The 15,045-nt window shown below is 36.0% G+C and overlaps 1 protein-coding gene across 2 annotated transcripts in view; it reads right to left on the minus strand.

The window, feature by feature from the left end:
- The window catches only part of LOC118749520 (CUGBP Elav-like family member 2), a gene marked incomplete at its 5' end in the record, with an annotated part of 209,154 nt that overhangs the window by 139,084 nt on the left and 55,025 nt on the right, over positions 1-15,045 (minus strand). Inside the window, 1 exon segment of one of the 2 annotated variants that reach the window (XM_036484325.1) lies at positions 8,064-8,192. In XM_036484325.1, coding sequence (XP_036340218.1) covers positions 8,064-8,192 — 129 coding nt within the window. 2 annotated transcript variants of the gene reach the window in all.

The following is a 15,045-nucleotide window of genomic DNA, read 5'->3' on the forward strand; positions in this document are numbered from 1 at the left end:
TTGAACGAACAAGAGAGTTAAAGAGAGTTTTCCTTGTATAGGGATCCTTAAAATCCTTCGCATGCCTTCGCAGAAAAGCTAGGTTCCTGTAAGCCTTCGGAAGAATATGGCATATGTGATTAACAAAGGTGAACCCAGAGTCAAAAACGACACCAAGATCAACAAAGTCATTAACAGAAGCGAGTTGTACATTTGAAATATAATAGTTAGTTAGAAAAACTTTAGATGTTTTAGCGAGGGTCATATGGAAGCATTTCTTTATATTGAGGGATAACATATTTTTTTGGCGCCATACTTCGAGATTAAACAGATCTTCTTGAAGTAACCGCGAATCGGAGACACAATTGATTTTACGAAACAGTTTCAGATCATCGGCATACAGCAGGTAATCAGAGTTATTGAAACAGGACCCGATATCGTTAATAAACAGGACGAACAACAGCGGACCAAGCACACTGCCTTGGGGCACCCCCGAAGTAGCGGAAAATTGAGAAGACCTGCAGTTTTCAATTTCAACAAACAGTGTTCTATTTGTAAGATATGACTTTAACCAATTTAAGAAAACCGAATGGAAACCAATGCTTCTTAATTTACGAGGCAAAATTGAATGTGATACTTTATCAAACGCCTTGGAGAAATCTGTATAGATGCTGTCCACTTGGGACCCATTTCTGAACGCAGATATAAAAAATTCAGAAAAAACAGCGACGTTCGTTACGGTAGAACGACCACCGACAAAACCATGCTGACGAGGATTCACGATACTTTTTAGGGCAAAAGATAGTTTCTCCATTACCACCTTCTCAAAAAGCTTGGAGCACACAGTTAATTTAGAGATAGGTCTGTAATTAGAAACATCATTCCTACGACCTGACTTGAAGATGGGAGTGATGGACGCTGCTTTCCAGCGCTCGATGAAAACACCTGAACGAAGAGAGAGATTGAAGATCATACACAGTGGAACACAAACGGAGGAATGACATTGCTTAAGGAAAAAGGGACAAATACCGTCGGAATCACATTTAAAAGACTTTTTAAGAGAGAATATCCTCTGATAATGTCAGATTCTGTCAAAGACATCGATCCAAAGTCTAAACCTTGTGGAGGACAAGAGTTAACTGGAAACCTGTGGGAGTTGTCATCAACGACAAAATTTGATTTAAAAAACTCAGCGAAAAATTCGACAGTATCACTAATCGACTCAGAACACTTACCATTATAGTACTTACAGGAAGGTATATTTGAGGAGCCCGATTTGGAATGGATGAAGCTCCAGAAGGCTTTGGGATTTTCCTTCAAATCAGACTCAAATTTACTAATATGCTTGTTATAAAGAAATTTATCCAAGATATTAAATTGTCTCGTGAAAGAGATATATTTAGCCTTGAGATTAACATTATCGAGCTGACTTTTATGTAGTTTATAATACTTGTTTCTTTTGTTTTTAAGATTCTTGAGTCTATTTGTGTACCAGGGTAATCTATGAATCCTAGGCGGCAGCAGCGGAAGATATTTAGAAAAAAGATTATTCAGTGTGCATACAAAAGAATCAAAACACTCTGAGACGATCTTAGAAATAAAAACAGAGTGCCAGTTGATTTCAGACAAGGCAATATCGAAAGCCTGAAAGTTAGCATCGCGGAAGTTAAAGAACCCAGACGTTATATTCCTTGCAGTGAAATTATCAAACATTTCCAAGTAAATAATTATGGGCGCATGATGCATATCAGTTTTACTAACCGGAAAACTGCATTCCTCTAAGTTAAATATTGAATTTTCATCAACAAAGACAAGGTCAAGAATTTTAGACAACTTATTAGATAATGAATTAATTTGAATTAAGTTTAAACTAAGCAGGCTATCACGAAAATTTATCTCGTACGTCCTGTTTACATGTGTTGGAGTCAGGAAACCATTTCTTTGTAGGTCGGACCAGACTATATCTGCAAGATTGAAATCGCCAAGAATGCAAAACGAAGAGTCAGGATTCTGCTCACAAAGATCGACGATATTGTCAACATGACAGCTGTATAGATAGTCCGTACTATTAGGCGGGATATAGGATGTGCAAATGAATAATTTTCCAAGCGATCCATGGACACAAACACAAATTTGGTCTATGAGAGTATCTAGATTCCCTAATTGATGTAACGACGAGCGGATACAGCGCTTTAAGGCGATTAGGACGCCACCACCTTTGGAGTGGCCAGTCTTCACCGGATCTCTATCCTTCCTGAATACATTAAATAAAGATGGATTAAAATACTCTTCGTCATGAAAGTCAGCATTCAGCCATGTTTCCACAAAAACATAGACATCAAAGTCAACGCGGGACGTTGATAAAAATATCTCTTTGGTTTTAGTGCGCATTCCAGACATATTTTGAAAATAAATTTGAAGACCCTTAGGGGCTGAGCTACAGTTTCCAGAATTCAAACTACTTGTGCGCTTCCGAAGGGGCTTCCCTTTGAAAAAAGCGGAATGGTCGGACATTTATACCAGAAGGCCAAACAGAAGCCTTCAAGATATCTTCATAATATGCATACGAAACTCCAAATTTGCAATTTATGCTTCGAAGCTTGTCTAAAGTTTCGTCTTTCTTAATAAGCTTGTGGCATGCAAAATGTTTAATGTCGATACCGGACTGTTTAGATACATACTCGATGATTTCATCAGTAGAAACGGACGGCTTAAAAGCGGATACATGTACCCACTTCATTTTTACGATAATGTCGAGGTCAGCGTTTTTATTTCGACCAACCACAACCTGTTGACGTTTCGGTGTTTTCGTCTTATGAGGCACAGTTTTCCAACCATTCGAGCCAGAAAAAACCGCAGGCTCTGAACCAGCATCAGGCACAAATTCAATATCAGCATTCAAAGAATTAACATCCACGTCGGCATCAACAACAGCGCCAGCAGCAGTGATAACAGAGCTGTTAACATTAGCTTTAATTGAGTTAGTACCGGCAGCAGCAGCATAGCTAACATTGGTATTGAGCGCCATGCGCTTAGCAGACCCATTGGGGGGCAGACCAGCATTCGATACCGTGCACATAGTAGACGGAGCAGATGAGGGAGTTTCCGTTGGTGTAGGTAAACACTGTTCAGCTTGAGCAGCAGTAACATTAGTCCCATGCAGAGAGCCGGCGGCTGGGTATGATGGAGAAGAGCGTAAAAGAGATTGATTTTCATTGTCAATCATCTCCTTACATTTGTTAACAGCAATACCGCGGTTTGCATTGAGGCCAGTAAAGTTGTCAACAATGCCGCGAAGGCTTTTTATCTCCGCAGTCAACGACGATACGTCGGCATCCCTGTCGCTTAGCTTAGTTTGCAAAACACGAACTTCTACATGCAAATCATCACTTTTCTTTATTAGCTGCATTTTGTCTTCATGCAAAGCACCTAGCAAACACAAGATATGAGCATTTTCTGCCCTGAGAACAGAAAGTTCTTTAACCACAGTTAGCAGTGTAGATTTCAATTGAAAGTCATGCTCAGTAGCGATATCACTTGAGACATCTCTTAGAGAGTCTGAATTAAGAGATTCTTTAGCACTAGTGCTCCCACCCGAACCAACGGGTGTGGATGGGCAGCGGAGAGATGAACGACGGTCATCCATACAGTTTTTGCAAAGAAACGGCTTATTAGATGAGAGTAAGAAGTACAGATCGGCCTGGAAAATACCAACACATTTGAGGTGAAATAAGTTTTTACACCCGGCACACTGCACTTTAGATTGTGTACGATCAACTTTTTGACCACAAAGACAAGGCATTGTATGAATATTTTTACATTTAAGAAATATTGAGTCAGTGAAATTCACATTATTAAGAGTCACTATCTCAGTATATTATGAGTTTCGCACTAACAAAGCGAATTAAAATTCACAAAGAACGCTTAAAAAAGCCAGATAAGCGCGGAGCGAAGAAATACACGTCTGAACTGCAGTCGCGCAAAACTGTTAGAATGTAAGAATATATGTATCAGTTTATGGGTATATTATAACAATTAATGCATTTTCTTCGAATAAAAGAATAAAGTTTGAGTTTAAGTTTTAAATTTTTTATACAAATAATTAAAACAAAACATGTATGTATTTTACCTACTTGACGGTTTATGGCCCGAGGTCGATTTTTCGACCAGTCTATATCTAGAAATCGGTTGGTCGGATTTGGATGAAATTGATAATTTTTATTGATGAAGGTTCTAACCCCACGCCCTTGAAAGGAAATTACAAAAATTCTGCGATTTCTGGTAGCGGCAAACATGTTGGCAGCTTTCGATGGAATTGGGGTTAATATGTCGTACAAAATTCAACTCTTGCATCAGCATCTTGATCAACTCGCTCAACAGTTGCCAACTGAATCTGATGCGCAAGGCGAACGTTATCACCAAACTGCGCTTGCATTTGAAATAAGGTTACTATAGAGAGTGCATATTTTGAATTCCTAGATTTTTGTAATATCTTTGTCAAAGTGCACAATTTAAACATGTTAACGATTGAAAACTATTTTCGTTTCAGGTACAGAGGAAAGAAATCTCCAGATGCAATACTCGCTGAAATTTGTTGGTGGTATAAAAACACCTTTGAAGAAGAGGAAGACGAGAAAAAAGAGGAAGAAGGGGAAGACAAAGATTAAATTCCAGAATATCTGTTGGACGAAATTATCGATGACCAAGATATTAGAGAGAGCAGTGATGTTGATCCACAGCCGCCGGCTGACCGGCAACTGGCCAAATCATTAATTTAATTTATTTAATTTTTTTACTTAAAACTTTTCGTAACTAACATTTCAAAATTATATTTTTTTCCATATTTTTATAATTTCTTTTTCAATGTTTCTTCAAAACCAACACTGAAAAAATTAGTACATAAGAAATGAGAAGTAAATTAATATTAAGCTGGAAACGCAAGTTTTGTATTATGATTGTTTTCTTTTCAAATGAAATTTATTGAAGAAACTGAGAAGCATATTATAGATCAAACAGAAAGCAAAAAATACTTGGTTTTGTGGAAAATATGTTCAAAAAGCATGAAAAAAAATATTTCCAACATTGTGCTTCATAAGCACTACAAAAATTTTCTAAATCAATTTTTTTTAAATTTAATTGTTGCACAGGTCTCTAGCAATAATTTGGCTTTAACAGATTGAAAAAATATCAATTAATCGACGAGTTATAGCCAAAAAACCATACAAACAATATGCTGAAAATCGGCATTTGACTGCAAAGTTCGAAGGTCGACTAAAAAAAAATTCGAACTAACAAACGCCGCGATACGGGTCTTCTAATTTAGGCTTTATTTTCACCCCTCACTCTCAGAATCGACCTAACTTTTGCTAACCTGAATTTGTTCCACAGTGTAATTAAAATAATTATGATTTAAGTTTTCAAAATTCGTTTATGCCATATGCCATATTTTTCCGCGAACAACTCCTTTTTGGGTAGGCGACCTTCGGCCGCGCTTCAAAGTACCAGCTCTAGCTGTACCAATATCGGCTACGCTATTACCCACAGTGTTAAGTTTGGTGGTTCTTTGTTCCATATTGAATAAGCTTCTTTGTTTGATTTTGGTAAAACATATCGTCGCTTGGCGCGCAATACCTCGTATCCGGCAAAAGATAGTCGGAAAATTTCGAAAAGAGCGAAGAAACTTATTTTCTTTAGAACGTTTGAATGATTTGCTAACTAAACTTACTAAATAAGAGCTTCTAATGTAATTATTTACTATAAAATGTGTGAAGTAGGGAAGCATTGAGACAAGTTAACCAAAATAAATAGTTTTCTATGCCCCCTCATACGTGGTATTGCATTTGGCAGATACGATAGGGCTGCCAGATATCTCCGTTGCCAAACCGGGACACTTAAGGGTGGGAAAGGCCTCTCGCTCACTTCCCTTTCGTTTTGAGAAAAATTACGTACGAAATGATGTAGTAAAATTTTATATTGACAAACAAAAACAAAAACATAAAAACATGAGATCATGAGATCATTACAACGTACACCAGCAAAACAAAACAATTTATCACAACTAAAGCACAGAGAAATTTTCACAATTCATGTACCTTTATTGTTCCTTATAAAAATACATTTTTTTACTTAATACATCAGAAAACATAAAAATAGAATTTCTAAACTCTGTGCAAAACTCGGGAAAATGCAATAAACTTGCATACAAATTCACAACTTTCTATTCAGATTTTTTTATAAAAATTTTTAAAATGAAGTTTCGCAGCCCATAAAAAATTTAGTTGAGTTTTGGTATTGTTTTTACTGAGAGTTTCTTCCATACAAACTATGTTCGACATTTTTTTGTATGTAGAAGCCGCCGTCCGCAAAAAATAAATAATTGCAAAAAATCAACGAAATTTTCTGGTAACTTCAGACTTGCACTTTACTAATTGGCTCAAAAGCTACATTTTCAAAATTTTTCTAAAAGATCTGATTGGAAATTGTGATCTAATGAAATAGTCTCCGAGCTAATAATTTTGTACGGCACGGTACTTATAAGTAATCTAGGTTTCAGGAAAGAAAAAAAATTAAATACAAGGTAACATTAAAATATCAGTCATTTGTTTCGTTGCTGTGAACTTGGTTCAAAACTTCTGGGTTTTGCTTAACATAATTGTAAAACTCTGTGCATGCCATTTTAACGTATTTAGGTACCTACTTATATTAATCATCAACTATTGCTTGTGCAAAACGTGCTAAATTTAAAAAAAAAATCGCATATGAAAGAGCACCAACCCAACTCGCAATAAATTTAAGTATACAAATTTTAGTATTTAGTACAGAAATATTCAAATCAAATACCTACGCCAATATTAAAATGAAGGGCTTTGCACTTAACGGAAGCTTTTTCACAATTAAGTTAAAAAAAATATTTAAATTCCATGCTGCCTGTAATGGGATTTGAACCCTGACGCTCTGAAAATTAGCAAATTGTGGCAAGCATCTTCGTGCACTCAGCTACAGCCAGACATGTAAATGTGCATACAAGTGTTCAGTTTGATTCAAAACCACGTGTTCGTGGTATGAAAGTATTGTTTTTAAATACGAACATTTTAAAACGATAATCAAATAAAAAATATTCATGTTTACTATGCGTTATTTCCCCCAGTAAATTCAAAAAATTTTTCTTAATATTACAACGCGTTTTTTCTCTCAGTGTAGTCATTTTTTATTCAAAATTTGTGCAATCGAATCGAAAACCGGGACACTTAGACGAGACCCCGGACATTTTAAGGTTGGACCGGGACACCGGGACAAATAGTCTAAAACCGGGACATGTCCGGGAAAACCGGGACGTCTGGCAGCCCTAAGATATGAGGTATTGCGCACACCGTTTTCAAAAGAGTCACTACTCAAAATAATACGTTCGTCAAAAAATGCGAAAAACTATTTCGTAGCACATGGTAATAATATGGGCAAGGGGGACTTAACCTTAGGTTTTTTTTTTTACAAATTATAACAAAAATTTGCTACAGCTTTTGCTGAAAGGTAAGTACATTTTTAGCGCATAATTTCAAAAATGCCAAATTTTGAGTTGTGACTCTTTTGAAGACGCTGTGCGATATGTATGCAGGAATAATACTGAATTATTTAAATTTATACAAATTATTACTAATAAAATGAAATAAATAATTATTTGATATTTCGGATTTATTGGATATTGGAAAATAAATATATCGTCGATGTTTTTGCAAAACCGCCCATCGACCAATTGCAAAACCGCCTATCTTACGGCAATAAAATTTTATAGGAGAGCGAAAAACGGTTTTTCTTTGAAGGCATTGCCTTGACAGGCGATATTTTCTCTTGCAATTAGTTTATAAATCTGTTGTTTTAGTAACGATTTTGAGATTTCATGCATTATTTTTGCCACAACAGCGATTTAGGCGGTTTTGCAACTGGTCGATGGGCGGTACTTATGTATGTATGTAAAATTTCAATTTTACGAGTACACAACATGGCGGGTGCAACCTCCGCGGCCCACTGTACTGCACTCGCGCATGTTTTACATTGTTGCCTAAACTCAACTCTTGGTTATTTCTCACCTTCTACTTGTTTTCCAGCTGTTGTGGTCTGTTGTGCTGTGGTGTAGAGGGGCAAGGCAGTAGTTGTAAATGCCATACCATTAGTCAAGGGGCTTAACGCTGCTACATAAGGCGGAGTAAGACTCTCTCCTGCAGACCCTAAGCCAAGATTGAAAAAAACAAAACATTACAAAAAATTATTAAGTATATCAATTAAATTTTTTACGAATATACAACTGTATACTCAATGATAAAAACATTACAAGGTAAATTCATTCTCTCAATTCGTCGGCCATGATTTTTTTCTGACGTTTGCCAGCATTCTAAAATCATAAAATTGAGAATAAAAAAATGAAATTGTTCGCACTTGTTGTTGTTTGAGATTGAAAATGGGAATGTGTGTGTGAGTTTGAGTTTTGATTTTTAAATTATATTGTTGGCAAACGTCAAACTGTCTCTCAATGGTTTTATCTTGTTATGTTTTTATCATGGTACACTTGACATAACTCAGCTGATACCCTGCAGGGAAAGCTACTAATTGTGAACAAGAATTCTACCAGTTTGCGTTTTAGTCCAACTAGTTCACGTTCTTTCCTTTTTCAATCTTATAGACTGGTATTTTTAACATTGCGATGTCGTACGAGATGCCAATTGTCAGACTATGCATCAGCATCTACTAGTAGAAATACTACACCTTTTCCAAAGTATTTCAGAAATCCAGAAATGTAAAGGTTGAACACACCAAAACTGTGACACTTTGGGTCAATATTTTGAAATTCAAATACCATAAGCTGACCATGACCTTAGTTGGACGTAGAAGAAATTTCATTTGAATTTGATCCCTAGTTGAGTTATAAATGGCAACCGAGTTAGAAACGAGACAAACCATTTTGCACGAGTTTATAAATGATCTGGCCTTAAGTACACGTAAAATTGCTAAAAATTAAAGATTGCACTAATCGACAGTTTGCAGGGTTTTAATCGGTACAAATAAGGCCTGGCAGTTACGAGAAAACCAGGGAGCGGGGGTTAGCATGGTCAAAGTGAAAAAAACAGTGCTCGGAAGGTTCTTAGTGCGTTTTCGCGAGATCCGAAGGTTTTGTCGCGTTATGTTGCAAAATCCGTACAGAGATCGCAGTTTTTCGTACAAAAGGTAAAGCGGCTACAGCGAAATCCCGCAGTCGGAAGTTGTATGAATTCTAAATTAAAAAATACAACTGCATTATTATGGCCTACGAAACCTACTGCTTTAAAAATTCAAATTATATTGCAGGTCAAGATTTGTGTACAACTGCAAGATGCCCGTGAAAGCTGTAAGCTGAAAATGAAGTCCAAATTTCCAAAAAACAACATGGTTTGGCAAGCTAGTTGTTCCTGTGGCCGCAAGAGCAGCCCTTTTTTCCCATCCGGGACAATGAATGATCAAGTTTACCGGGATGAGTGCCACAAAAGGCGTTTTCTGTCATTTATCAACAGGTAAGGTAGTAGGCCACTGTTATAGGCGGATATGGCAAGCTGTCACTATGCCAATGACACATTGCCGTGGTATAATGCAAATAACATCAATTTTGTACCTCACGACTGCAATCCACCCAATAGCCCAGAGCTACGTCCTATTGGGGAATATTGGTCAATTGTCAAAGAAATCTTGAAGAAAACAGGTGAAACAGTGAAAAATATTGCAGAGTGCAAAACAAAGTAGTTGTGCGCATCGCGTAAAGTCGATGATGCAGTCGTGCAGAAACCGATCACTTGCATATGGAGCAAATAATAACTAATATTTCAACATTTTAATAACATCTAAACTTCCAAGTTATATAATACAAAAAAAAAATAATTTCAAAGCCTTCTAGTTTGTTTCTGGTAGTAATCTCTAAGTGTCGCAGTTTTGGTGTGTTCACCCTTTATTTCCGAAAACTACAAATAATTTTCACAAAATCAATTAATTTTCAGAAAAGGCCAAATGTGTTTCAGAAAACCCCAAATGATATTCAGAAAACCTCAATTGGTTTTTGTATTTCAGAAAGCCTCAAATGGTATTCAGAAAACCTCAAATGTATTTCGGAAAACCCCAAATGTATTTCAGAAAAACTCAAATGAAATTCAGAAAAGGCCAAATGTATTTCAGAAAAACTCAATTTAAATTCCGAAGAACGCAAATGTAATTCAGAAATCATTCCCAGAACACTTTTATATATGGACTTTTTATCATCACCCTTAGAAAACATAATGAATTCTAAATTCATATCCCGATTAACCCCTCCCCCAATTTTTGTAATTGAGTAAAACAGGATAACACTTGTAAAAAAGCAGATTTATTTAAGCGAACTGTTTTAAAGTCCAACAGACATATCCCGCAAGGCCAAAACATCCGAAAAAAAACAGATGAGTGCTAGATAGCACGAGCTCAATCCGCTGTAGTAACGGTCTCTTTCGATTGGCGAATTACTTCCTCCAAGTATTGCAGTCTTCTTTCTACTACTCCCGGTCCATCGGTAGAAGGAATAACCATATGGCTTTTGACATAACTTTTTTATTTTTGCCCAAATGTTCTCAATATCGGATTGAGCATGGACGAGTATGAACCCAAGCGCAGAAGGGTGGGCGAACCGCTACTGCCAACTACTTGCTCAAGCCCAATATGACAGGGTGCATGGTGGCACACCAATACCAGATCTGACAATGTGTTGCCCATGCTCGTCCACTTGTCTAAGTGCTCTTTCACCCACTCACCCACGCTTTTCTTCTTGAACGACCCTCGTCGTGTCTCCATATACAATACACCTGATGTGCTTATGGCCCAATTAAATGGACGTTGAGCCCCTTGATAGTGGCAGCGTCAAAACTGCTGGCGTACCAGACTGGGAGCGACCCTTTGTTCGGCGACAAAACCAATTAAAATTTGTTTTGTCTATTACCTTGTTTATACCAACACATAAAGCGCCTTGACCCAGTTCGATGTGATTCAAAACGGAAGCATAAACCAACTTTCAATACGCTCAGAAATTCGACAGTGGATTGACTCGAATTTGTTTTCAAATCGCTTTTTTATTTCTCACATCGCACAGAGGGGTATTTGGCCGATTTAGGCGGCCAAAAGTCAAATTTAAAAAACGCACATTTTTCTTTTATAACTGAATATAGGGCGAAGAGAATATAATTCTTGACTAGATTTCTTTATTTTTTAATCCCTCTTTGTTTTCACTCGTTCGCACCGCACTGTCAAAGTACCGTGTTGATAATTGATTATTTGGTTTTTAGATGTGTTTAATACAAGCCGAAGTGGTAAAAAACTGCTCTAAATCGTGTTAATTTTTTTAATTATATTAAATTAGACAATTGTAAAGCAGGTAAATACCATATAATCCACATAGTTTAATACAAATATAATATAAACTGGTACCGGCAGAGCGACTAGGAAAAATATCGTATTTTTGCTCATTTTAATGGATTTGAGGAATAAACTACAGTCATAAAGTTATGTAACACCACTCAACGGCGCTGAGATTCTTGCTTGGTTGTTATGCTTGACAATTCGTAGTTTGGAAACAAAAAAAAAAACCTGCTGAAAATGTGCGTTTTCTATGCAGTGGCCGTTGGAAATACTTACTACTGCCGAAAAATAAACTGAAAATACTGCTGCAGTACTGTACCAGTTTCCCTTAAATGTATTCAATAAGTAAAGGGGGGTGATAGGCAAGCCAAGACGCCCAACAAAGTAAAGGGGCAAAGGAGGGGGATGGGGGGGTTTAGCTAAAGATGGGTTGAATTGAAAAGTGTGGAGAGTTACAGAGGAGAAAATACATAGTTGTCAGTACATTTAGAAAAAAAATCTCTGCTTGATGGTAAGTTCTAGTAAAAATATGAAGCTAATTTGACATAACTAATTGTGCCCCTTTTAAAAATTACATAAAACAATCCACTTGTTTTCATTATTTTTTAATTTAAACACCTATAATTCAAAAGTTATGCAGCAAATTGGTCCAAATTTTTTTTGAGGCTTCAAGTATAAGTCAATGAATTATATCCAAAAGCAACCAGCTTCATATAGTTTACAACAGTGAAAATAAAGCTAAATAACATAAAGGTTACCTGTTTTTTTGATTTGCCCATTTATGATATTCATATTGTTATAATTAACTTAACCTATTATATACATTGTATTTAATTTTAAATTTAAAAGGTGGCAGCCCTGTTTAAAATAGTTTCCAACTATAACCTTATAAATTAATTTTTAAACAGATGGTAACCCTCGTACACGTTTCTTGGAAATAAAGCCTTTTCAAACCCATTTCGAATGTTACCCACATTGTAGTAATTCATTTAACTTAATAGCGTTTAATTTTTAAGCAGGTGGCAACCCTTTTAATGTTCTAACTTAGATATAAAGGTTCTCCTCGCCGATACGAATACGTCGGTCTCAATTTTTCTACAATGGGGCCTCGATAACATGGAGTCTATCGATGTCGACATTAAGCACCTTTTTTTCGTTTTTTTGGCGGAATACTTGGACATCCTCCCCCTCTATTTATTTGATTTTAAACATTTACAGTTTTAAATATCGTAATACGTCGTTTCTAGGCATTTTGAGTTAAAATTTTCATAAAAATAATTTTGGCCGCCTAAATCGGTCAAATACCCCTATGTGCATCGGTTAGAAAACAGATATAAACAAATCACTCATTTGACGCGAAGTAAAAAAGGCTGGGTTTCTTTATACGGCCCGTTTTAAATCTGAATTATTATTATAACAAATTTGAATTCTTGTCCGCTTCCATTTCGGTCCACCGCGCAAATTAATTCTTTAAGAAATATTGAATAAAAATAACAATTGTGTTTACTTTTGAATACGGTTTCAGCAAGTTTGCTATAACGACACAGGTATAAATGTTTGAAAGAAATATGTGTTGAGTCAAATCAGCTTTTTGTTAATGCGGTTCTTGCGTAGGTATACACAAGGTATATGTACACAACTTGTTTCCTTTGCTGAATGTACTCCGTCAACGCCGTTACTATTCTGCTCGTTTTTGCTTATTTTCCGGAGAGTTCATTGTCACAGGTATTTGATGAACGCTTTCGGGGTTCGCAACAGTTAATGTGCAAATATTCTTCCGAAATTATGTTTGGACTTTGGAAGCTAAATCCTTCAGGGTAATTGTATTGTTTTCTTCTACCCAATGTACCATCGAAGCTACCTGGTTTGTCAATCCCCCCTCCTCTCTTCTGACTCTCTACCTTGCCTATCTGTATCCAAGTCTATGCAGTCTTGTAGTTAACACCGAAGGCCGATGATAGGCTGGACCAATCTTCGCCCTTATTGGCAGCCTCCACAATACGTGGCCAGTCCACATTGTTATAAGTTTTATATTTTCTTCGTTCCACAACCGCATAATCTGTACCAAATGCATAAGTACATATGTACATATAAGATTTAACATATACAATATTTAGCACGGAAATATGGTCAAATTACATATAGCATTCTAATTTTTTCACATTAACACATACACACACGTACGTATAATCGTTTAAAATTATGCACAGACAAATGAAACTATGTATACCACTCGAATGCTAACTCCAAATGTGTATTTTTTTACCTTCCTTCTATTAGCTCGGGATGAAACTAGGTATGTAATATTGATACGCCTAAAAGATGCAGCGATTTCTATTTTCAAGTTACATACCTGACGACAGTACAAATGGCAATTATAAAGGGAGGTTTTAGTTTTTTAAACTATAATTTTTTACATCGATGTTTGAATCCATGCTCATTTGTATCTTTAATTCATAACTGTGTACTTAATTGTAAGATTATTTATATAAAGTGTTTGTTGTGTGTTTCTGAATTTAAATTGTGTTTTTCTGAAATACATTTGGGGTTTTCTGAAATAAATTTTTCCTTTTCTGAATTTCATTTGAATTTTTCTGAAATACATTTGGGGTTTTCTGAAATACTTTTAAGGTTTTCGGAATATCATTTGAGGTTTTCTGAAACACATTTGGCCTATTCTGAATATTAATTGAGTTTTTCTGAAAATCATTTGTAGTTTTCGGAAATACATTTGTGCTTTTCTGAAATACTACTGGAAAAGGTGTAGTAGCATCATACCAGTTGATGAGATAGTCTGCCAATTCATCCCCCGTGAAAAGACAAGCACCTGCGTGGTGTACCTGAGGTTGCAGGTTCGAATACTGGCGCAGGGACATTTTTTGTATTTTTATTTATTTTTTTATTTAGGGTTTTTATTGTGATTTCTAGATTTAGTTGAAAAAAAATATTTTTTTTTAAATTTATTTTTTTCATGGCACAAGCATTTCTTGCCATATATATTTTTTTCTGCAATGCGATTATATTTTCCAATTTATTATTTATATTTAAATTGAAATAATTATTTTTACTTACATTGATTTATGTTTAAAAATCTTAACCACCTCCAAGCGGCTTCGAACCTGCGATCTCAGAACCGGAACCAGTAGTCTTCACGTGACATCACAGCAGAAATTTGTAAGAAAAGCAATTAATTGCGTTTTATTTTTGGCTTTGGCAATTCAAAGCAGATGTCACTGATTGCTTAAGTTCTTCGAAATTGCAGAACTGGTAGGCACATACTAGTTAATGAACTAGTATTTTTTCGAACTGCTTTGGCTTTTCACTGCAGGGTACACACGCAGTAAAGTTTATAATAGGCGCACACATATCATTCACACATACATATGTACAAATATGGATGCAGATATGTAAATAAAGTTTCACAGCCACATAAACACAAAGGGCTTATACGGTTGACTAACGGGCCCGCTTATCCGCATAAACAGCCTTCATTTGCATTAACTCATGCATTATTCCAAGGCGAATTCATACGTGGTGATGTTCAAGGCGAATTTAATAAAGCAGTGCTAACCGTATATAAGGAAAAAATTACACTAACAAATTATACGCACATTGACATTATGAATTCCAGCAAACACAGCATTATGACGTAATGTTCTCCACGGCGAA

The sequence above is a fragment of the Rhagoletis pomonella genome, unplaced genomic scaffold, assembly GCF_013731165.1.
Source record: "Rhagoletis pomonella isolate Grant_MI unplaced genomic scaffold, Rhpom_1.0 Rhpom_scaffold_00017, whole genome shotgun sequence".
In the NCBI taxonomy this organism is placed as follows: Eukaryota; Metazoa; Arthropoda; class Insecta; order Diptera; family Tephritidae; genus Rhagoletis; species Rhagoletis pomonella.